The sequence below is a fragment of the Lissotriton helveticus genome, chromosome 4_1 (genome assembly GCF_964261635.1).
Source record: "Lissotriton helveticus chromosome 4_1, aLisHel1.1, whole genome shotgun sequence".
NCBI lineage: Eukaryota > Metazoa > Chordata > Amphibia > Caudata > Salamandridae > Lissotriton > Lissotriton helveticus.
This window is the reverse complement of record NC_136063.1, coordinates 296,481,814-296,505,904: the sequence shown is the minus strand read 5'-3', so window position 1 is coordinate 296,505,904 and position 24,091 is coordinate 296,481,814. Positions and strand designations below refer to the sequence as shown.

The following is a 24,091-nucleotide window of genomic DNA, read 5'->3' as shown; positions in this document are numbered from 1 at the left end:
GCTCACATGCCTCAAACATAAGAGTTTCGTTGTGTAGGAGGTGGAGTGCAGGAACTCAGTCAGGATGATTAATTTGACCTCTGGATGGGAGCTGGAGGTCCAACATGTCAGCAGCCCTTCCTAATTACTGAATTACAGGTCACTTTCAGTGGGGGACTGCCTGTTGAGGACAGCAGTTAACACTCGTGAGGGATCAAGCCTACTGGCAACCTGCAATCCTGTAAAATCTCGTCCATTGAGTCATCTACTTTATCTCCACAAGGAACTTCCTGAGGGTCCTTCCCTACAAAATATCTACCTTCTTTTAACAGCCGGAGAGCTTCTTCTGGAGGGACCAGGAATCCAGAGATACCAGCGGGGGAGATAGTGGCAGCGTAATCAGTGTTGTAAGTGGTCCTAGGGGCATTGTGTAGGGTGCCAGTGGATTTAAAGATGTTTGTGTCTGGCTCAGAGGACGAGGAACACTGGATGACAAGGAGTTGTCGGTTTCGACGTCAACTTCATCAGCATAGTCTGCGTTGGATGCGCCTCCGAAACTGGAGCTGCAGTTCACAACGAGCCTTGAACATTTAAAAAAAATTCCCAACCAAATTGCTATGGAATGAAAAATAGTGTACATAGGCACAGGTGTGGATCAAACAAACGTGCCTTGTGCGTTTTATTGTTTTGAATTTATGACCATTTGGTTGGCGATCTTGGTTAAATTTGTGTGTTCAAGGGCCACTGTAGTGAACTGCAGTTTTCTACCCAAGGTCCCAGTCAACTTTTGGGTTTCCCTTGATTTGTAAAAAACCTGAGTTCAGAGGAAACGGCATGAACCTTGTGATGGGTGCAGAATGGTAGGATGTCAGCAAACGTCCTAAGTAGTATGCCATCGGACCCATGTGGCCAGCCGCACAACATATGGGATCATGGTTCAGAAAGGCTGACAAATCTATCCCAGGTATCAAAAACTCTTGGTATGGCTGTAATGCTTATGGTCTTTGAGATCGTGCAGCAGGCTATCAAGTATCTGGAACAGGCACCAAATCAGATAGAGCCACAGGCCGCAGAATCAGCTGGCTTTTCCACTGGTTCTTGAGCAGACTGAGAATGAGGCGAAGACTAAGGTCCAAGCGACTTACTTCTCGAAGTGTGGCAGCAAGATTTATGCCTTCTCTTGGTTTTTCTTTCGAGAAAAGTTTGACTAAGGTGATGAGACTGGAGTCCTCAGTAGGGACTTGCAGCGTCCACATCATTTTCTCGCTCTGGCCATAAATATCTTGGCAACCCATTTTTTGAGTGCTTTGGGGCGCACCTTTCAACACAGAGCCGCCGACGTCATGGTCAGATCCTAAGCACCATAAAGAGATGTTGTCCCGACAAGATTTAAAGTGTGACCGCTGGAAGGTATGATTTCACTAGAAAACTGCACCTAAATGGGTTTTTATACTGAGACATAGTAGACATTGATATTAGGAGACTCTGCACATCTGACGGTCAAGGCAGTAGTGCTTTTTGAATGTATGTAAGGATTCCCATGTCCAGGTATGTAGACTTAACACTGTCTTTAGCACACAGGCAACTGTGAAAGTCGTTATAATGCAGAGAAGTACAAAATAGTTTTTTGAAGGTCTACAAGGTGGTACTTTACCACTCAGGCAAATAGTTATTTAACTGTTTTATGTAACATAACCTTAGGTGTGTAGGTTTTACATGAATATTAATTTAGTTTTATTGTAGGGTTGTTTCATTACAAAAATTGGTAAGGTATCACACATATATGTTAAAGTGAAGTTATTGAAATATCCAGATTGAACAGAAGTAAAGATGGTAGACTGCAGATGATGCATCACCGTCTCAGACGATCAAGCTTTGAGCAGTCATTTGCACAGGTATGGAAAGAAGGGAATGCCCAACAATCTGAGACTGGTCACAAACCCGGCCATCACCTTAGTGAAGCTTGGGGGTGCCGATGTCAGATTAAACTGCAGTACTGCAAACTGGTAATGGGTAGAACAAAGCACTAGTAATTATCACTGGCGCACAGTACAGGAATCTGGAAATATGCATCCTGTAGTTTGGGATACACCACCCACTATTCTGCTTCCAATGCCAACAGGACTAGAGATAGGGTAAGTATCTTGAACTACTTCTTGAGGAAAAATCCAAGTCCCTGAAATCTAAGAACAGACCTAGATTACAGTCCTTAGGAACAAGGAAATATTATGAGAAACACCTTTTCCCATTTCCATACTCTGGCACCAGCTCCACCGCTTTATCTCCAAAGAGCCGTACTCAATCATAGGGTAGGTCAATCAGGTTGAGTTCCACATCAAATGAGAAAACTAAAGTAGGAAGATAGACATGGCACCTTAGAGACAGAAGTCCTCAAGATGTGAGCCAGGGAATTTGGGGTCTTCAAGCCAAATTTGCTAACCTCCTGGAAGTGCAAGTTCTTGTCCTCAGGGATATATGGTGCACCGTCCTAAAAGCTGGGTAGCACTCAGCGACATTAGCGCAAAAAAATAATCTTTCCCTATGCTTCCATCTGTTTGGATTCCCTGTTTGATGGAACTAAAAGGAAGGTATGCGAGCTACATGTCCTAAGGAGCAGGAAGCTTGAAAGACCAAACACTGATGATGGCTGGGCAGAGAGGAAGGGAGGATCTCTTGGAGAGAGCAGTAGTACCTTGCCACAAATCTGTTTCCTGCAGGTGCAGAGGTGGCTTTACCCAGGCTCCCATTATTGGTTCCACCAATGAGTCATTGAAAAGAATTAGGAGGCCCTGAGAGGGGGTTCAGAAGGAAGGAAGCCCTCTGTGAGGACATGGAAGTCCACCATTGAAACCTGAATAATCTAGTATCTAAGCTGCTTTCTTGACCATCGATTGGAAGGACATAACTTCTGGGGTTGGGGCCTAGAGTGGCATTCCATTTTTATTTCTGGAGAAGTGTCCAGTCAACTGGATGAAGATAGGCCTGCCATCCTCAAGCAGCAGCTCTCTTACTGCATCATACCCGTAAGCACAGAGGTTAAGGGGATCTGAAGGGTTATGGATCTTCTGACTAGTTCTCCTCTTTTAAGAGCCTACCTAAAGCTGTTCTGAGGCATAACTCAGAACAGTGGAGGAGGAGCACATGGCTCAGAGTTTGGCAAAGGAGGAGATTGTGTCGACAAAATTGGTGGTGCCGGACAGGGCATTAGTGGTTGTGTGTTAGTGTATCCAGTATGGTGTGAGCCAGCGTGAAAGAAGCTGGAACAGATGCAGGCTCAGCAGATCCAGCGTCTAACTATGCTGCCGTATGAGTCAAAGGCATAAATATGGGCATGCTATATGGCTTCATGGGGCAGCTAGCGCCCTGGGTGTGGCCCATGCAAAAATGTTAAACACTGCATTAAGGAATGCAGCCAGGTCCATACCCAGCACCGGGAATTCTTTGAGCACTAGAGTCTGCGCCAGAGGATCCCAGAATGACTGAGGTGGTGTAGGTGCAAAACTAAGTACCTCCAGGGCCATGTCCAGCTGAGGCAGTGATGTTTGGGCACTTGGAAGAGGATCTTGTGACACCACAATGACCAACTCAGGTTTCGAGGACAAAGATCCTGTGATAGATGGACTAAGTCTAGGCTTCTTAAGCGCAGCCTAGGATTATTGTATTGGTGAGGCATATGAAGTAGAAGTATCCACAGCAGTGGGGCAAATAGTGCATCTGGTGAATTGATTCACACTCTTTCAACATATCTTTAGAAATCCCTAGAGTGCATTCAAAAGAGGGAATTAGGGTGGCTAGGAGGGGAAATTGTACCTGCTCTGTCCTGCCTTCAATGGGAGGTAGAAGCTCCCAGAAAATCTCCACTGCCACTTTAAACAAAACACGACAATGCAGGATGACAGAGTGGGCTGGAGCTACCAGCCTAAAAGGAAAAAGCTATGGTCTGGAGGAAAGGGAAGGGGGGACAACAAGAAACACTTGTTACAATAAGGTAAGATGAAACCTGTTTGATGCACCAGAGAGGAAGTCAAATGGGGCATACCAAGCAGACAATGAATTAACTTCAAACCTTTTAGTCTACAGTTTTTCCAATCCGGTTCTTAATTATCCAAGCATAAAAGAAAATGTATACCCCAGATCAAGGTGGTAGTTTACCAAATGCACCAAGAACTAAATTACTTTTTAGGGTGCAACTAGTTTTTCGGTCCTAGTTTGATTAGAAAGACCGTGCTGCCTCATGACTATGAAAGAATGGCATTTGCTAGATTTCATGTCAGGAAAACATCATGTTTCTTGTAAATCTATGCTTTGAATGCAACAGGTCTATCATTAACTGGGATTTCAAGGCCTCCTGGCTAGTTCCCAGAGTTCCATATAAGAACCACTTGTGTGAATGGTCTGATTAAGTAGTTTCCATGTGTATACAGTACAGAATAGCTTTAAGTTTTCCTCCACATACCTGGTAGGTCAGCTCTGTGCCCATTTACAGTAACGTGCGAGTTATGAGTTTCGCCATTCGATGCTTCAGTTTGTTTGTTTAAATCTGAAGAAACAGGATTGTTGAGAGTCTGACAATCATTTATACTCTCCGTTTTGTGGTCATCATCCCCAGATTTTTCAGTTCCATTACACAGTCTTTCCTGAATGGCACTTTCACCTTCTGCATCCATTGAGGAATCTCCATGCAATTCAAGTTCACTTTGGTCCATACTGGAGTTGTGGTTGTCTGGAGCACAATCACTGTCGTCCTCGTCCTCTTCAATTGAAATTAAACTGTCATTCTTATTTGTACTGGGTGTTTTCTTTTTCTTTGTAATGGTTCCTGAGCTCCACTTACTTTTCCTGCGAGGTCGCCTTCTTTTTGACTGAGCTACAAAGACAGAAATATTCTTGAGCAAAAACACCACATCAGAATATCAAAGACTTTTGTAATACTTACATACATGTTTGTGCATTGTAAAGAAAATACATAGCTGTAAGAATAACATTGCAAAAATATGTGGCCACCGCCTGCATACTAAGAACATTATCTTGAAGTTAAATCTCATACTAATATTTCAAACACAACTGACACAGGGATGGCAGCCATAGCTAAATATATAGCTTTTATGCACTAGATAAGCCTTACATCAACTGTTATATTTTACTACAGACTGGCAAAGCATACTGGTCTAGATTTAACATTAATTGTACAGGTTTATTTATGGATTGCTTGTGTGCAGATACATCTGCCATAGTGTAAAACGTTTGTTGAGCACAGATGAATGACCTGTTTGGAAGAAATATACAGCAGTGTAGAGGACAGTAGGATTAGAGGTAAATAAGCATAAGGGTAGAAAGTGAGCGGTGGACTGATGGATTAAAGTGTGAATGAGTAATGTGTATGGTTACGTAGATGGAAGGAAACCGATGACAGAGGGGGATTCGGGAATTATGTATGAACATTTAAGAGTAAGGCAGGTATGTGTACACTGCTGATGGGATGAAAATGTTGGTAGTGTGCGCACACTTGACCTGTGTCTCCATCATTATCAGGTTCCTATAGGTTTTTATTTTTTATTTTAACACCAAGAATGTCAATTAGCCATACGTGCAATGTCCTTCCCTGAAAAGAAACCCATAGCAAATCTTTAGAGGTATGAGGACACCAGATTTCAGAAGAGGAGACGGTATAAAAATGTTTGCCAGTTTCTTTTAACCATGTTAGCTCTACCAACATGGATCATGGAAGGTGAAGTTATATGTGCTATGCTTAAATGAGGCTGAATTATTAGAGTATATGTAGTGCTTTGCTTTAGATAAACCATAATCCATTTTGGAGATTGTATGCCAGGCAAGATGGAGGTTAAGAATGCATCTGTCAGACAGACGCGCACACACATTGGAAAACCAAGCCCTTTGTAGTCCGACAAGTTCAAATGAATAGAGGGCTGAGGACAGAAGCTCCTGTCCCTTTCCTGCTTCACTCTTCATGAGATGTGCTGCAACGCCTTTTGTTCTAGAAGCAAAGTAGGATAGACCTTCCCCTTTTGTGCCATTATTTCATAGTCCATGACAAGTAACACCGGGTTCCACCCTCTCCACCCCAATCGTGCCATATCTGCAAATCAGAAGAAATGTGGCTGAGCAGTCTTTGTGAAATAGGTACACCTTTGCAAAAACTAGATGGGTGTATATCGGTTTCTTCCAAGACAGGATAAAATCTAGGTAGAAAGGTCAGTGTTGCATGGATGTCTCACTGACCTGCGTCTAATCTCACAACAACGTTTTAGAGGAGAACGTCTTGCTGAGTTCCAGTGCCCTTTCTCTGTCAGGTAGGGAACAAACTGGAGGCCCTGACATCCTTCAAGAAATGCTGCGCGGAAGAACCTTGAAGGGGAAGCATGCTTACTGAACTGAGATGGGGGGGCTGCATGGGTCCCTCAAGGAGAGTGCTGTCTAGAAGTGGAATTCATAGCCCAGTGTCATTAAGTGGATCTGTCCTGCAGGGACTTCGAACCTACGTCAGCCCACACTGTGTAGAGCTAACTAAGATTCCACATGCAAGAACCTTAGATGAACCTTTTGGTCTCAACACCCACGGTGACCCTGGCTGCCCATAATAAGGTCTCAAACGTGCTTGGATCACTCAAGTGCTACAGCCTACCTTCAGACCGCTACTGTGACTGCAAAGTCACGTCTATTGAAACCCAGAGTGAGTGCTCATACATCAAGCGCATGCCATTTGTCCATGGACAACAATCTCAGTCCCTCTCCCCAACCCCCAGTGAAGAAGTAGATAGGTCATGACTCCCACAGGGTCTGCAGAAGATTCTAGAGGAATCATTGAATGCACACCTTAAGACTTTTGGTACCCATTTGAAGGACTCGCCTTATCCTCTGCATGTGGTATGAAGCCCTGGCAGAACGTTTTATGAAAGTTAAGGCAGAAAATCAGAAAACATGAAGACTGGTGTGTTTGAGGACAAAGTAACTTGTGACATGGCTCAACTGTAGTTGCACAAGGGCACCCAACAGGTTTCAGAAAAGTGGTCAAAACAGGACTTTAGATGTTTTAAGAGAATTGATTCTCCAATAGTGGAACCTCTGACTTTCCAACTTTTATCTTCTGCCAATTATGCAAGCTCAAGGTTCGGCAACAGGGAAGATGTAACTGAGGAGGTCGGTAATCTAGAGGAAATGCATAAGAGTCCCAGAACCAAAACTCTTCTTTACCAGTCTTCAAGTATACTTGTGCAACAATCTCAAGCTTACCCCCATATTAGTCAGACGTCATCCAGCTCATCCATTAAAGGAGGGTCATATGGGACAAGGTAGGTTAACAAGTTTATTGGAGATGGAGACCAGAAGTGATTAACCAAAGGAAACAATAGATCAAAACCATAGTACATAACATGACTCATTTACCAGAAAAGTAAACTACAAAAGCCTCATCCTCAACCTTCCACTCTGCAATTTTCAGCATCTCAAAGATAGACTTAAATATTTACCGCCATGAAATGCACGAACTCCCAAGCTACTCCTTTTCATAAGATGTAGGTACTTTCAACTGTTAACCAATTCTAGAACCAAATCCATCAGCCATACCCATGCAAGGTTTGTCACCAAAGCATCATCTTAACATACCTTTCCCTGCAAAGGCTCTAAGTGCATGTCAGTGTAGGTGACAATATTGGAGCTCTCCGAATATGCAAGATCTGTGCATGGGTCATACGAAAAACATCAAAGATACTGCAGATATTCACCTTCTTAAAACAACTGCAGTAGAAGCTTTACAGAAAGAGTGCTCTACTGGGTATGTTGAAACAATTGGAGAAAAAAGAATTAAAGATAACCTGGGGAAAAGACAAATTAAGTGTCAAATAGTTAAGTTTCAATAACCAGGACCTTTTCTTAGGAACTGAAAAAACTCTGAAAGACGGCAGGTGCAAGCCTCTTAGCAAGCACACAGTGCACAGAAGGTTGTCAGATGGATGCCTTAATGTAGGTAGAGTCAGATATTTAATCTTCAGAACTGAATCTATTCACAATTTTATGGTTTTTAACACCTACTCAACGTCTGGTTGGTAAAGCAATCCAAGAAATGCAAAAATCGTAATATTAAATAAGAAATGTAATAAAGGGTTCTATGCGCTCTAGCCACCACATTAACAGGTGGATACATTGCAACATACTTGTCTTAATGTATGCATTTAAGTACCGCTATAATAATTTATAAGGGATAGGTGGATCTATTAAAGATCAAATATTGAAGACGTAGTAGGATTCTGGCAAAACATGTTTTCAAAGATCAAAACACAAAGGAGCAGAGATCTGTTCAGATTTGCGTTACTGCACTTCGTGCAGGGGGAAAAATAATCAAAACTATGTGATTTTTTTGTTTCTTTTTCTTGTGTTTATTGCATGAGCACGATTCTGTAATTTTTGAAAATGTTGAAATTAATGCTGCTTGTCACTATATATTGCTGGTGCTCTACAGGATGCCGAATCTGCATTGGCTTTCAACAAAAAAATTGGGTTGTGAAAAATAAATAAATAATCGAAAGACTCCTATGGCTAGGGGGACAGTGAAGTTCAAAAAACGTTGAAAAAGGCATGGCTGCCTCTGTTTAATTTAAGTTGGCATCACTGATCTATTCAGGTTAAAGTAGTGGGGGAGCTTTCAGAAAGCATAATAGTTTTGCTCCAAGACCACTCTATTGTAGACTATAGAGTTCTTCAGGTGGTGTGGCTTATTTTCATCTACACTTCTAGGGGAAGCTAAGGGTAAAAAGGGGACTTCAAAAGCAGGTACTTGATGAAACTGAGGACCAATGAGCTTGGGCCAGACTTAGGAGCTCACTGGCTAAATATGGAATGAGTGGACAAGAACCAGATGAACTCTAGTGTGAGAATACCCACACGCTTACAGGTTTCATCCTCTTTCCAGGGAAGTCTGTGAGAAGTCCTTTTATTTAAACGTACTAGACTATACTGGAGGACCAACTGGAGCTCCCGTAAGAAAACAGATGCTCGCCTCTATTTCAATATTGGCAACAATTTCTACTTCAGTGTGTACTTAGCTTTGAGTACTTGGAAAATATGCCTGGAAAATATATGTTTGCACTCTTTTGAGACAGCTGTCCAAAATCCAGTGGTTTAGTAGCCAGGTTATTTATTTTAGAGCATCAGGCTGTAATGCAGGACCTGATCTTTTCTTCGCCACATGGGCCAATGCAACTCATAAGAGATGCTGCTGTAGAAAGCAACCAACACAGAAAACAAGATTCAGGCAGTTTAACCGAATGACCAACCAACTCCAAGTACTCTGTTCATGAGTGGCATGATTGTCTAGAGGGTGTTAAGGGTAGTTTAAAAGTATGGTCAATCAACATGTAAATTAGATTAGCTTTTATACAACACTTACCACCAGCAGGAGTGCTGCAAAGCATATGAGTAGCAGATGCCTTTCGTCCGTACAATTCAAATTCTGTTTTCTTTCCCTCACATTTAGAATTTTGCTTAGGCTGCACTTGGTAATAGGATGGGGCATATGTTGAAGAAGATCCACCTATGGAAATGAAAAAAATACCTTCACATATTTCATCACTGTAAATATGGTAGGTCAAATTTATAGACCTGCATTTCACCACCTAAGAGGCGCAGGGGTGGGGTGGGGGGAGGGGAGGTCAGAACCTGCAACTTATAAACTTTAGGGTCATCAAATTACAAATGGGCATTGCCGATTTAAAACTGTGCATGCTTTAACTGCGCTTCTGCAGGTGTGATCAATTTGAACTCCTGCTTAAAGAACTTGATTACCCAATAACTGGCCCCATTAAACAAACCGACAACATTTTAAAAAAAATGTGTAGGCTAATTGCAGATTAGTTCTATAAATGCTGAACTATAAACAAAAAAATCAAATTTTATCTGAGAAAGCAAAATCGCAAAATGTATGTATAGTTCGAGCAGCAGATTCATGAAGTGGTTCCCAAACTGAAATTTAGCATATCAAAATCAAAGTGGGCTAAGATGTCCTTTTTGACAGACAGTAGCATGGCAAAGTGACAGTCAATATTCATGAAATATGATCAACCCATTTCACTTTGCAGTTAGCAAAATTTGCACAACCCCTCCCCCACCATAAAACAAGAAAGATGAACAGACTCGCGAGTTAACAATTAAAAAGGAAAACAAGAGGCATGATTTTAGTCTAAACTCATACATACACTCATGCATGTGCCCTCAGTTCAACAAGATAGCCCATCTACCACCTCAATTGCCCTATACCGATTGGGTAGGTGGAAGAAAGCGCAGACAGTGTTCCTAGTCCCCTGAAGCTATTGCTACTGAATAGGAGAGTTATGTTTTTCCCATGCACCTTTGTTTATTGGGATCCTAAAGCTGAGCTACGTATGGGCCATGCACCTCTGTTATAATCAATATATCTGCATATGGATAATCACTGTTGAGGAGGCACTTGTGATAAACGTGTCCTGCTCCTCGATTAGAGGTGACGGTATGTGTGGGCTGTAGACACCCATGCTAGTCTGCAAATGCACGTCAACTCCTGCGATACAGGTATAAATTGTGCTATGATTATCGGATGGAAATGCTTGGATTTGTGTATACAGTACAATAGCAACAATGATCTTGTAAAAAGTGCGACATGTACCAATGCTTAGTTTATTTGTATCAGGAAAAAGATCAAATTCAATATAGATTTTATTTAAAAAATGGGAGCGTTATGTTTTTGATAAAACAATTTTATTTTCTCAGTAACCGAGAACATATGACAATCCACTGTTGACATATCACTGTAATGGCATGCATACACCAAGCCCATGCCCTCCCATACTTGCCAGCTTCAGTCGCAAGTCTCCAGCCTATAATACAGCCATCACTTGCCCCAAATATGTTCATGTTTCTGCAGACAGCCCCAGGCAAGATGTAGTGGTTCATCTCGGCACACCAGTCTACATCCACTCGCCACGTCAGCCAAGGTGGGGTGTGGTTAGAGGATTTCTACTTGCAGGCAATGCAGCGTTTAGTCACCACTGGGCCAACTCTCACCATTATCCACTCACCGAGGGGGCCTCCCAAATCCTCCATAATGCCAAGCAACCCCACTTTGAGTTAAAGCCACAGTCCTGCCCAAATCTGGCATAACGTTTTCCCTTAGAAGCCCTGTATTTGGGGACAGGTCCATACCATATGGTAAATGTTCACGCCTGTTTGGGAGCACTAGAAACAGGTAGGTTGAGACAACATCCCTGCCTTCCATAAAGGTCTGGGTGTAAAGTATGTAGTGTGAAAGTAAGGGAGTTGGATTAATCTCATTCTGGAGGAGGAGGCAACTAATTCACAGGGATCCATCTGGGCATCTCGCAAGTCTTAATTCTCTAGTGGACTCAGCCAACTCTCCCACCACTGCCGGAGGGATACAAACGTATCTGGAGCATGGTTAACCAACACAAGTTTGATCTTGAGCGGGCTGCAATCTGGAAGGGTGGTCTGGGTGCATATGTGATAGGATAGGGCATGGCAAAGTTGCAGAAATTTGTGAAACTGTATTCAATTATGAGAAGTGATGTTGCAGTTCCTGGAAGGAGTGTCAGTGATCCCATCCCAAACATCTCCTAGCGTGGTGATCCACATGTCATCCTAATGTCTGAAGCCACCAGGGCGAGCAGCGTAGTACCGCCATTCTCCCTCTATGGTGAGCAAAAGAATAATGGATTTAACCCAGATTTCTTGACTGGGGGTGAATGTTTTGAATTGTTCTGCATTAAGTCCATCAATTGTGTGTCTTTTGCTTTCTCCCTCCAACAGCACAGTCATCAGTGTGAGCTGCTTATCCAACTCCGTGAAGCACAGGGCCATGCGCCAAATCTTAACAGATGTCGCCGTCAGCTCAAGGAGATGGTTGGGGTTGTGGAGCCATATAGCAGCCCCAGAATGGAAGTTAGCCCAGATGGGAAAGCTCCAGCCAATATGCAGGGGTCGTCCCACCCTCTGTTACACGCTCATTGATTGCAGTCATTTAAGTGGTACAATAGTAGTTTAACACCTATAATCCAAAGTCCCCCATCGTAAACAGACTACCTACACTGGTCAAGCACTATACCGGGTGGCTGGCCTACCCACAAGAAAGTCTGGGTCAAAGCATTGATTTTCTGGAACCAACTGCTTGGGATGGAGTAAGGGAATGATTGAGGGATGTAGTGGAAACTAGGCAATATCAGTTTGAAGAGGGAGACTTTTTCCAGTAGGTTGAGGGGGTGACGCTCCCATCTCCATAAAACAGCTTAATTCTGTTAACAAGTGGGGAAAGATTGAAGGCCCGGGCCAACTCAAGTACACCCAGGTATAGTAAGCTTAGTCTCTGAAGGGGAATGGATGATTGCATCCTATTGTTCTTCGATCCCCACTTAATAGGGACCAAGAGGGATTTGTGCCAGATCACTCAAAGGCCAGAGACACCAACGTACAGGGGGAGTATCCAGGGCATGTGGGCCAGACGGGGCTAGCTAAGAAAAGGACAAGGTCATCAGCATATAGAGCGATTTTATCTTCTACCTGCCCAGTCAGCTACTAACCCTCAACCTGTGAATCACCTCGGAATAGTCACGCTAATGGTTCGATGGCACAAGCAAAGAGGAAAGTGGATAAAGCCCCTTCGGATTGGGAAGGTGTCAGAAAATGTCCTGTTGACTCTTACTTGAGTGGAGGTGCTGTTTTACAGTACTATGTAATCTGTGAATTTGGGGCTGAATCCCATCCGGTCCAGTACCCCAAACAGGAAGGATAAATCGACTGAGTCAACGGCTTTTTCAAAGTCTATGAGGAGGGCACTCTGATTTCGTAGGGTATGGACGTTCCCTAGGGCTGCTTATACACAGCGTATACAATCTAGGTAGGCATGAAGCAACAATGGTGCATTTGAACTTTAATGTTCATTACCAGCTGGGGACAATATTAATAGTCTTTAATGTCTGAGGCCATTGATGCTACCTTTCAACGCACTGATGCTCATAACTGTTCAATGACTGTTAGTTATGGACGGTGACCATTAACGCTCCTTACTTCTTTGGGTCATTCACCTTCCTTTTGTGAGCTGCAGTTTCCCTGTGCCCCAGATTGCAGTGAACCAAAGACCAGGAGGAGGTAAGGAGGCAGACTAGTGCTGTCTTTCCTAAAATTTTAAAAGGATTTTCCCTACCCGTGATTGCATCATTTTTAAAGGTTTTGCTTGGGGTGGTTACAGTTTAAAAATATACTTTTTTTAACCCGACAGTGATTGCATCATTTCTCACCTGTTGTGTAGAAACTTGTGGTTTTTACTTGCCTGTGACTGTTTGATTCAACCTGTTATATTGTGGGATTTGCAGTCCAACATTATTTGGTTTTTCCTCACATTCCCTAGGACTGTTTTTTCTCTCCTAATTTCTCCATTGCTCTGTGCTCAGACCTGTATATTAAGTAATCCACCCTAGCTCCCATTTTGTGTTAGCAAGTGAGTGAAACCAGACCCATCCCCACCCTTTTCCCCTCTTAGCAACAGGGATATTATAAATCAGAGAGTCAACAGAGAGTGCTCTCGAGACAGCAGTAATCTGGTGTGGGCTGTTTCAGCTGTGTTTTATAGGGATTGTGCACTCGTTTTTTGGCTAGGAGAGTGAGTAAAGTTTTATACAAACAGTATTGTTAGAGGACAAAGATTGTTAGGCCCGTACCTGCAGAAGTCCAAAGTGTGGATTGAGCTGGTCTGTCTCCTAGGAGATGCTGAATAGATGACTAGCTTCCAACTCCCTGGCCAGCAAACCTTGACTGAGGTCGTAGGGACCTTTTATAGTCTGCTATTGGATGGTACGTGTGTGCACTGATTGGTGGTTGCATCTGGTGTTTCTATTGGATTAGTGTACTCATTGGTTGGTTAATTGAGGGTTCTGATTGGTTCCTGGGTCAGTGATTCTATTAATATAGGGCTTAGGGTTAGTGATTGGATTGGTGATAAGGTTTAGGGTTTCGGATTTGTTCCTGGTGCTAGGCGTTCTAGGACGTAGGGCTTAGGGTTTCTTGTGTGATTGGTTGCAGAGTCTACGGTTGGGGCTAGGGTTATGCTTTCTATTAGATATAGGGCTTAGGTTTTCCTGTGTGATTGGCTGATGGGACTAGGCCTAAGATTAGGTTTTCTATTGGATATAGGGCTTGGGGTTTCTTGGTGATTGGTCGCTGGGAACAGGGTTGGGATTTAAGCTTTCTATTTGATGTAGGGTTTAGGGTTTTGTGTCTGAATACGTGCTTGGCATCAAAAGTTTCCCTCATAGACCAAATTATTTACATGCAAGGATTGCTTCACGTGATTTGACAATTCAATTAAAAAAGTACACCTTATAGACACTGCAGTTTATCTCAAAAATACATTTTTATTTATATCAAAATTTTTTATTCATTATTTTTTATTTTTTCATTTCTTTTTTTAATTAAATCCATTTAACAAGTGATAGAAAGTAGACTTCAGTTCTACGATATATATGTTCATGGATACATATTTTTCTTCTAATTCCTACTGTTTCTAAAACAACTACATAAAAAATTCTAATATCACTAAATCCCCCTGGATCACTTCATTCATACACATCAACTCTCATACCACTACTTTCACTCTCACAGCATCAATACCAACTATATCACAACTAGGTACTCAAGATGTCTCAATAACGATGTATGAGACCCAGCACTAGAATGGTCTACGCGCGTTTCGGTGGATTAATAGTTGTCCGACACCACCTTCTTCAGGACCTTGTAAGATATAACACATGTGGACTCCAGGGGACCAATTTGTGTTGTTTACATAAGAGATATTGATATTCCGATATCCCAATGATGTCGATAGTTTTTCAAAATTATCCGTTTTGAGGTTCAGGGGATTATTGTTGGTAGTTCTTTCACAAACAGATTAAGGTCCGCATGTTATCCAAAGGCCACAGTCTTATTCCAAATTTCTACTACCCAGTGGTAGTGATATCCTTAGGAGTTGCGTCCTCATAAATTCACTTTGGTCATATCTGTCCAGTGGATGTTTTAACAATCACCCTTGGTAGTCCGATAAAATCTCTTGTGCAATACCTTCTCTATTGTACGTCCATCAATATCCATCACCCCGTAATGCCTCCAAAAAGTTTGGTGCTTGGACAAGGGCTACGATTGGTTGTAAGGGCTTAGTCTCCTACTGGTTCTAGGGTTTAGGGCTATTGTGATTGGTTAGAGTTAGGGCTAGGGTTACCATTGGCCAAAGGGTCACCTGACTACTAGGGCTATTTAAGGCCAGGGCTTGGGGTATTTCAGCCCGGGCGTTGAGGCTAAGGGCAGAGAGGACAAGGGTGAGTGCCTGTTTGAGACTGGCCAGAACTAGTGTCAGAAATGCTGACCATTGTCTCATTAACCAGCACCCACCCTACATCACCCACATCCACAGAGTTACACACTGACATCAAATGTACTCCACTCATTTACTACAAACTAACCCTATATACAATTCAAGGTCTCAGCACATACTACAAAAACACACCTATACACCATTCTATCCCAGCTACTACACATTCTACCATCACCTAAAAACAGTATACAACTCTATCCTTTACCACTAGCTAATCCACTCATGACTAATACAACCCAATTCCACACCAATTCCACACCACACTGAACTATATTCCAATCAGACATACTCCCTGCTATAATTATTCTTAACCAACCCCTTTTTGTTACTAACAACTATATTCTGCCTTCCATCACTTCTTTGACCAACACTCTCCTTCCGACCACAATAAAACAACCACACAACATCTACAACCCACTACACCACACATTACCTCTTGCAGTAAAGTCTAAGACAAACTCACAAATAGAGTTCATCCCCTCTTACAGACAACATACAATCTACCCACGAACACATATCCACCTCCTTTACCTTACTACTTTCACTCAAACAATTCTATACTGACAAATCCATGACATAAAACACATACATCAGCATCGCCTTTCACTACTCCTCAAAAACAAAACATATGGTGCACACCAGCGCAACACCTCATAATACCATCAAAAACTACAAACATACACCCACCTTTCAAATGACACAAATTAAACTCCAACAGGATGCTTTCACTCTTCCACCACACCAAACATACAGCAGCACAGCAACTCTTAACCGCCTCTCGTCCATTGGACAATTTAGAACCTTACTACATGATCCACGTGCTGCACCGTCACCCCAACTCGCACACCTTCCGCCAAACCAGACAAACAAAATAAGCAATGTACCACACCTCAATACTTTGCTTTTCCATGTCTACTGCACAACAAGGTTACACTACAAAACCACGATCAACTAACAATTATTCTAGGGTTCAAGGGATGTGTTTTGAGACCTGAGCACAGTTATACCCCCCACACAAGTATTTAAGAACAACAAATAACTGTGGGTCTAATAGTGAGCTCAAAACATGCTCAGTGTTGCTAGCTATGTGTCTGCTACTCCTGTGAAGATAGAAGACAGACTGGACAGTTAACCACTGTGAAAAATGTCCATCAGTTACGCGATTTTGGGCACCCAGTACATCATTTGGTCTACTCCACAGTAGTTTCACCACCACTCTATCACCATAGATCAATATTGGAGACACAGTGATGGATGGATGTCTGGTAGATTGAGTTTTCGTAACTGTGAGCAGTGCACAAAAAATGAGTGTAAAAAATAATAAGTGTAAGATTGGATGGTGCATACAATTATTACTTTATTCTGGAGTCATGCACCTCCAAAATTAAAAACAATAGTGCAAAAAAGTCAGGTGGTTCAAACAAATACCTTCTGACTGGGCTATCTGGTCGACATGTTTCTGCGGTTACTGGTCAATTGTTATACCATCCGCTTCCTCAGGACCCATAAACTTAATTGCTACTGCTAACTTAGTGATATGTGAAAAAAACAGGACATTCTGTGAACAAAAAAGTGTCACCTGTACACTTCCATTTTACTCCTGTGAGTGTCCGTTTTTGACACAGCCAGCTAATCCACATGTAATGAAAAACAAACAGTCATAGCACTCACGTTAGTTAAGGCTATACCTACAAAATTGTTCAAATAATTCTAATACTCCATCTGGGTCAGATGACCCTAGTGTGTATCACATTGTCATTGCAATCAATGTCTCACCTTAATTTTTAAGGGAAATGGCCTCACCTCACCTGGCAAACAGCTCAGGAAAATGAAGCACCGCTCTGTAGTGCAGGGAAAAATATACAAACATCAGTGTTGAAAGCCAGTGTCAGGCAGGTACAAAATCACCACCTGAAGGATGCCGTACAGCACCCCAAAGGGGTCAGTTGACTTATCATTATTCCCAATTATGGCATATTTTAATTCATTCGGCATACAAAGCCCTGAGGTGTCTATCGTGATGTCAAGCAGCAACCTACTAGGGGTTGGTTGTCTTGTCATAATTCCCGGTTATGGCTTATGTTATACAGCTAGACCCGTTATATCGCCATGGGGTGTCTATCAAAACCATCGAGTAGTGCTTATGCTTTAAAAGTGACAAAGTGGCCGTCAGCACCAAGCGCATTAGTGCAATAGTTGCTTGCAAATATAGTCATTGCCACAGACAGATAGCCATATGTCTACCACAGTCAAATCGCGCTATATCTTAAAGCGCATTTCACCCATTCACACAAGCAGCGTCTATCACGCCCTGCATATCGAGTAAGGAGTTAATGAAAAAAGCAAAGCCCCTCCTGCAGCCTCACCTCTCCGTCTGTACTTCTGACAGCCAGCCGGGCTGTTTGGGGAGGTGCCGCGGGGGGAGACGTGCACTTCCTTATTGTTTCTGTGCCTGCGCGGTGGGTCATGCGCGCGGATCCCAGAACTACAAGTGCTACTGGGAAATGTGGTCCAGCTCACGCTCGACAAGCGTCCTCTGGCGCGTGTCCGTTAAGAACTACAAAAGACTCTGGGAATTGTAGTTTCGGACGCGCCCCTCGGTCGCGCTAAGTTTATACTGCCGCTATTCAGGGAGATGTCATTTCTCGCGCGGTGACTAATAAAGTCAATTCTGGCGCGGAGACTCTATGTCTGTTTGTCTTAGTGTGTCAAAAGTTTGAAACACCGTCCTACAGCCATCGTACTCCTTCTCAAGAGTACAGGGAATCGGTGTGGACTCTTATACATGGTGGCATATTGACTGTGTTATTGCCAATTTCTGAGCATATTTACAAGGCAGCCATCTACATGGCTATATAGCCTTAATATCTGTGATGGAAATGAATTAATATGGTCCGTATCTCAGTAGATGGGACTAGCCTCAGGATAGTAACAGGTGGCCAGTCAGGTGAGCCTCTCAGTATACATGCAATCATCGGATGATGCTCCTACAGTGTCATCCATGGGATGTCTTCGTTAAGCCCGCCTTTATCACAGTTGAGCTTATACACCCATTTTTGTTCGATTTTGAACAGATACCTAGATATGTCCGTGATGTGAGTAGGAATATTGGGTTGTTCTAACACAGTCCACTCAAACTCCGTTGGTCTGTGCCCAACTTGGATAAAGTGATTTGTCAGTCTTGTTGCTTGCTTTTTGCACCTTATTGTGCTCTTGTGTTCTGAGATTCTAGTTCTGATCTTCCGGGTAGTCATTCCGACATACCTCAGTGCGCAAGGGCAGGTGATGAGATAGATCAGATTGCTGCTGTTGCAGTTGGTGAACCTCTTCTGTTCCCATGGACGATTCGTTCCTATATCGACAGAGGTGGTCTTTTTGGTCTGTGGACATGCAGCGCAGTTGCCACACGGATGGTGCCCTGTTACAGGTGGCATGTTCCAAACCGTCCCCACTTGATGGATTTCCTTCTCAGAAAAGGATTCGTGTTGGTTACAACACAGTCTTGCTAGAAGCAGCCTACCTGACCACTCAACACCCGGTCACTCCATACTTCTAAGTCCTGCCAAATATCCATAAGGCTAGGAGACCACCACCGGGCAGACCTATCATCTCGGGTATCTCTGTTGGGTGAACTTACGTGGGAGTCAATAACACCTATTCCACTAATGATGAATCTGGCTACGATTGCTATGAAAGAAAACTTTTTTGAATTCGAAGGCCAGTTCTACTTGCAGACGTCTGGGACAAGTATGGGCAGCGTTTTTGCTCCGTCCCTGGCGAATCTATACATGCACAAGTTTGAGCAAGACTGTGTTCTAACCAACACGAATCCTTTTCTGAGATCGATATGCTCATGGAAGAGGTATATCGATGATATCCTGGTGATTTGGCGTGGAGATGAACACTCTCTCCACGATTTCCATAGTTGGCTCAACGAGCAGAATACATATCTACGGTTCACTTTGGAGAGCAGCCGACACTCATTGGCATTCTTAGACCTGTTGATCACGATCACACCACAGGGTCTGAAATCCGAGCTTTACAGAAAGCCTATGGCTCGCAATTCCTTGCTGCAATATACCAGCTGAAAAGAGGGGGGATCTGCACACCTAAATGTAATCACTATTTACAAGATTGTGACTAGAAGTTATCTAGTGTATGCGTGCGAAGCTATGAGAGGGGGTACCACCCTCCCTAGGTATAATGTATAAAAGGAGTACTTGAAAACAAGGACTAAGCAACGCACAGCTGTCTGGCAAACATGCCTTAGGAATTTTTAGTACATCATTTAAACCAACATCAGTTAGTGTTAAACACATTCATGTAGCACATTTATTTCAAATATTTCACATGATTATCTTAAAGCAAAATATAAATTCATCCACTGATGTTCAAATACAAATCTATAATTCATAAAAGTAAAAAATTTCATCCAATCAAAACAACCCAATGCATTTCGGGTTCTACCGAACCCTTTCTCAAGGGTAAATTTAAGCTTTTAACTTTCTGATGCTCCAGACTGGTTCAGATGCCGAATCTACAACAGAAGTACATAATATCGACATTACAGAAATATAACATACGTTTCACATAGTGATTTGTATATACCGCTATAGCCTAAGGGTTTGCATTCTCCTGTGATACCACAGTTTCCGTGAAGGATAATAAAGAAAAAGGTGTAAAAGCCAATCCAAGGTTTTGAGTAAGAGTATGCATGCCATAGTGAAGTTTTTAGTGCAAAAGAAAATAGAAAAAAAGCTGACCCATCGTGAGTAATACTCAACCTATGTTGTTCTATAAGTTTCCATGTGAACCACCCCAACAAGGTGAAACCACTGCTGTGTCAGAAATAAATATCAAACTCAAAAGTACCTTAATAACTCAGCCGCCTGAGTTTGGTGAAAAGAGTTGTCCGTTCAAAAATAACGCGATTCTATAAATAATATAATCATCCTGATTATAAATCCCAATCTAAATCATGTATCGGTTCTTAAGATACTGGAATAATAAAAGCTAAGGTGCCTACCGCCTCTGTAAAGCCAAAGAACAGCTGATTAGGTGCCGGATACCCTTAGGTGAACTTCATGAATCCTCAACTGTACAAAAAGTCACAAAATCATCCAATGTAATAACTGTTGAAGTTGACCCATACTCGTAAATTCCACATTATAAAAACCTCGCTTACCGCTAACAGCCCCATTCGAGCCACATCCTCTCTCTCCGTGTTTGTAGAAGAAATTCTCGCGCCTCCGTGTTAATGCTCTAAACACAATAATGTAACTATCAGAAAACTGTTCCTATAGGGCAGATAGCCTCTCACTACGATATAAAACAACTTGCATCATCCCTTACCTCCCGACCAAAGTTTTACTCGATCTTCAAACTTGCCGCGTTCTGTTAAACAAACTCCATTCAGGCTGACGAATCCCTCCCATTTTTTACGTGATGAAACCCGGAAATGAACATAATAAAAGGACTCCGGGTTGAAAACAACCCGATCCAACATGGCGGAAAGACGCGATGTAATCATTACAGTGTTCTCGGCTATCCTAATGTTTTTTAGGGAGGAGGACTTTTGAGGAAATTTTTAAACTGTATTACCTTCCAAATAAAAAGTGACAAATATCTGAATGTAGTATATAAACAAGCAAAAGGCACATCCTCTAAGGAGTAACATGTCAACCTAACGAGTACTCTCCATCTTCTCAGTACTGAGTTCTAAACTATCTAAATGCTTTCACCATGTAAAACAAATGCTGAATTATGACTTCTAAGTAATGAAAGTGGACAAATGAAAATAATGCATGTGTAGAAAAATATGGCATGTGAGGATTATGATAGGCATCAGTGTGATATAAAAAGAGAAAACCCATATTTAAATAAAGTAACACTTCAACCCGGTATAACGTGAGGATGCAAATTTTACCCTGTACAATCTATATGAATCACAAGAAACATAGGAGTTCATAATGGTCATTAAGACCCCCCGGGATTATGGTCCCCATTTTTTTTATCCATTCTGTTTCTTTACGCGCCAATGTGGTATGTATGTCCATGCCGGATCGTGTGGTGACGTGCTCTAGAATGGTAAATCGTAGTTGGGGGATTGTGTGTGTGGCACTAACCCAATGTGCAGCTAGTGATGAATTCATGTTTTTGTTCCTAATGCGACTTTTATGCTCTATAATCCTTGTTTTGATTTTTCGACTGGTTCTTCCAATATACACTAGGCCACAAGGACATTTGATTGCATAAATCACATTCTCTGTTGTACAGTCAGATGTATGTTTTAAAGGTATCCCTTTCCCTGTCTTAGGATGTTGAAACTCCTTTCCTGTAATTACATTTCCACACTGGCCACAATTGTGGCATTTCCTCATGCCCTTGAATGTCTTTTTACATTGCTGAGTTCCAGATCTTTTTAAAAGTTCTCGTAAGTTCTGGGCTCGAGTATGCGCAAACAATGGCGGTTCCATGAAAATATTCTGAAAATCAGGCTCATTTTCTATCAGTTCCCATCTTTCGTATTATAGACTTTATTTTAGGAGCCTGAACGGAATGTTTCAAGACGTACACTTCTCTTTTAACCGAAGATTTCTTCTGTTTTTTCAAGAGATCATCTCTTTTCCTAGTAGACACCGTTGTCTTAGCCTCATTGAGTATAGACTCGGGGTACCCCCTCTTCTTGTATTGTTCTATTTGGTGCTCAATCTCATTTTCACATGTTGTACTGTCTGAAGTTATTCTTTTAATCCTCATAAGTTGTGAGACTGGTAAGTGCTGTTTCAAGGTTAAGGGGTGAGCACTTGAGAAATGTAAGGCACTGTTCACATCCGTGGGTTTTCGATACACTTTTGTTTCCAAACCTTTGTCTGTCTTCAAGATTTCAATATCCAGAAAATGTATCCTTTGTGTGTCAATCTCTGATGTAAATTGGATTCTGCTGTTATGTGTGTTAAGTTCAATCAAACACTGTTCCAATTGTTGTCTAGATCCTTTCCAAATTACAAGGATATCATCAATATATCGCATAAATAACATGGTTTGTTCTTTCCATATAGGATGACTCAATATGTATTAATTCTCAAAGAAAGCCATATATGTATTAGCATAGGCAGGTGCCCCCGGAAACCCCATTGAGGTACCTGTCCTCTGCACATAAAATTTGTCTTGCCACCTGAAGTAGCTATGGTAAAGTGCAAAATGTAGGAGTTCAAGTAGAAACACACTCTTGTCACTTGAGAGTTGTGAATTCAATAGTCTCCATTCTATTGCCTCTAGTCCTTCCCCATGAGCAATAGACGTATACAACGCCACTACGTCGATGGTACACAATAGTATCTCCTCCTGAAAGTTCTCTTGCATAGTTTCAAGTTTTTTCAAACAGTCCGTCGTGTCTTTTACATAGGTTGACCAAGTTTGCACAAGTGGTTGTAGGTGATGATCAATGAAATATCCTAAAGCTTCATGTATTGACCCGCATCCGGCTACGATTGGACGAAATGGTGGATTATCTCTGTTCTTATGAACTTGTGGTAACATGTAGATTGATGGGATCTGAGGATGTTGGTTGTACAAAAATTGCCGTTCTTTTTCATTGATGACTCCCATCTCTAGACCTTTGTCCAAAATTTTTGATAAGATGTTTTGAAATTCTTGTGTGGGATCATATGTCAACTGGATATACGTATCCTCATTCTGGACATGTGCGTCCACGCCTCGGTGATAAAATTCAGTGTCGAGTACTACCAGTGCTCCTCCCTTATCAGCAAGTTGAACAGTGATGGTGGGGTCTAGTTTCATTTTATTTAGAGTCCTTCTTTCCTGTAAGGTGAAGTTACAGTGTGCTGTTGGTTGATATCTTACTAATTCCAAATCTTTCTTAACTAGAACTTCAAAATTATCCAAAGTCTTATGTGATATTGGAGACATAAATTTACTTTTTGGTTTAAATTGATGTTCTGAAGAGGGTACTGTTTCTTCAGTGGTTTGTGTAGAAAAAAACCAACGTAATCTAAGTTTTCTCATGAATTTGAAGAGAGACACTTCGGTCTCTAACTGATTTGTGGTGTATGTGGGTACGAAAGATGCTCCTTTGTTGAGTATCCGAAGTTCAGTCTTGTTTAACATTTTCTGGGAAATGTTGATCACCAATGATTCATCTTGACTCATTTCTTCGTATCTCTCCTTGTTTTCAAGTACTCCTTTTATACATTATACCTAGGGAGGGTGGTACCCCCTCTCATAGCTTCGCACGCATACACTAGATAACTTCTAGTCACAATCTTGTAAATAGTGATTACATTTAGGTGTGCAGATCCCCCCTCTTTTCACATTCTTACCTACTTGGTACCACTATTGTGGACCTTGCACCCTGCGAATATGTGGCAAGACATTTCAAGCATAACCACTAACCAAGCTGCAACAAAAGCATACTCTACTGATGAGGCCAACACTATATACGCCCTGGTGAAGGGAGTAAGAGAGTTTGGTTCAGCAACAGGATCTACAACTAATCAAATACGACAATTGGAATATCTAATGAAGAAGGAAGTTAACCAGCGTTTACACGCAACTACTTTGATTGAATATCACAAGGTCAAACGGATCCCTCGAGGACTACGGATCGCCCTACGTCCAATGTTATTTAAATTTGACAAAGCATTTATGGCACGTTGGTACGCCATTCTC

The 24,091-nt window shown here is 42.1% G+C and overlaps 1 protein-coding gene across 2 annotated transcripts in view; it reads right to left on the bottom strand.

The window, feature by feature from the left end:
* The window catches only part of ATAD2 (ATPase family AAA domain containing 2), a 558,187-nt gene that overhangs the window by 157,098 nt on the left and 376,998 nt on the right, over window positions 1-24,091 (bottom strand). For both annotated transcript variants that reach the window (XM_078686807.1, XM_078686808.1), the window contains exons 24-25: window positions 9,383-9,526; window positions 4,436-4,846 (exon numbers count right to left, since the gene is read on the bottom strand). In XM_078686807.1, the coding sequence (XP_078542933.1) occupies window positions 4,436-4,846; window positions 9,383-9,526 (555 nt within the window). The remainder of the gene's footprint in view (window positions 1-4,435; window positions 4,847-9,382; window positions 9,527-24,091) is intronic.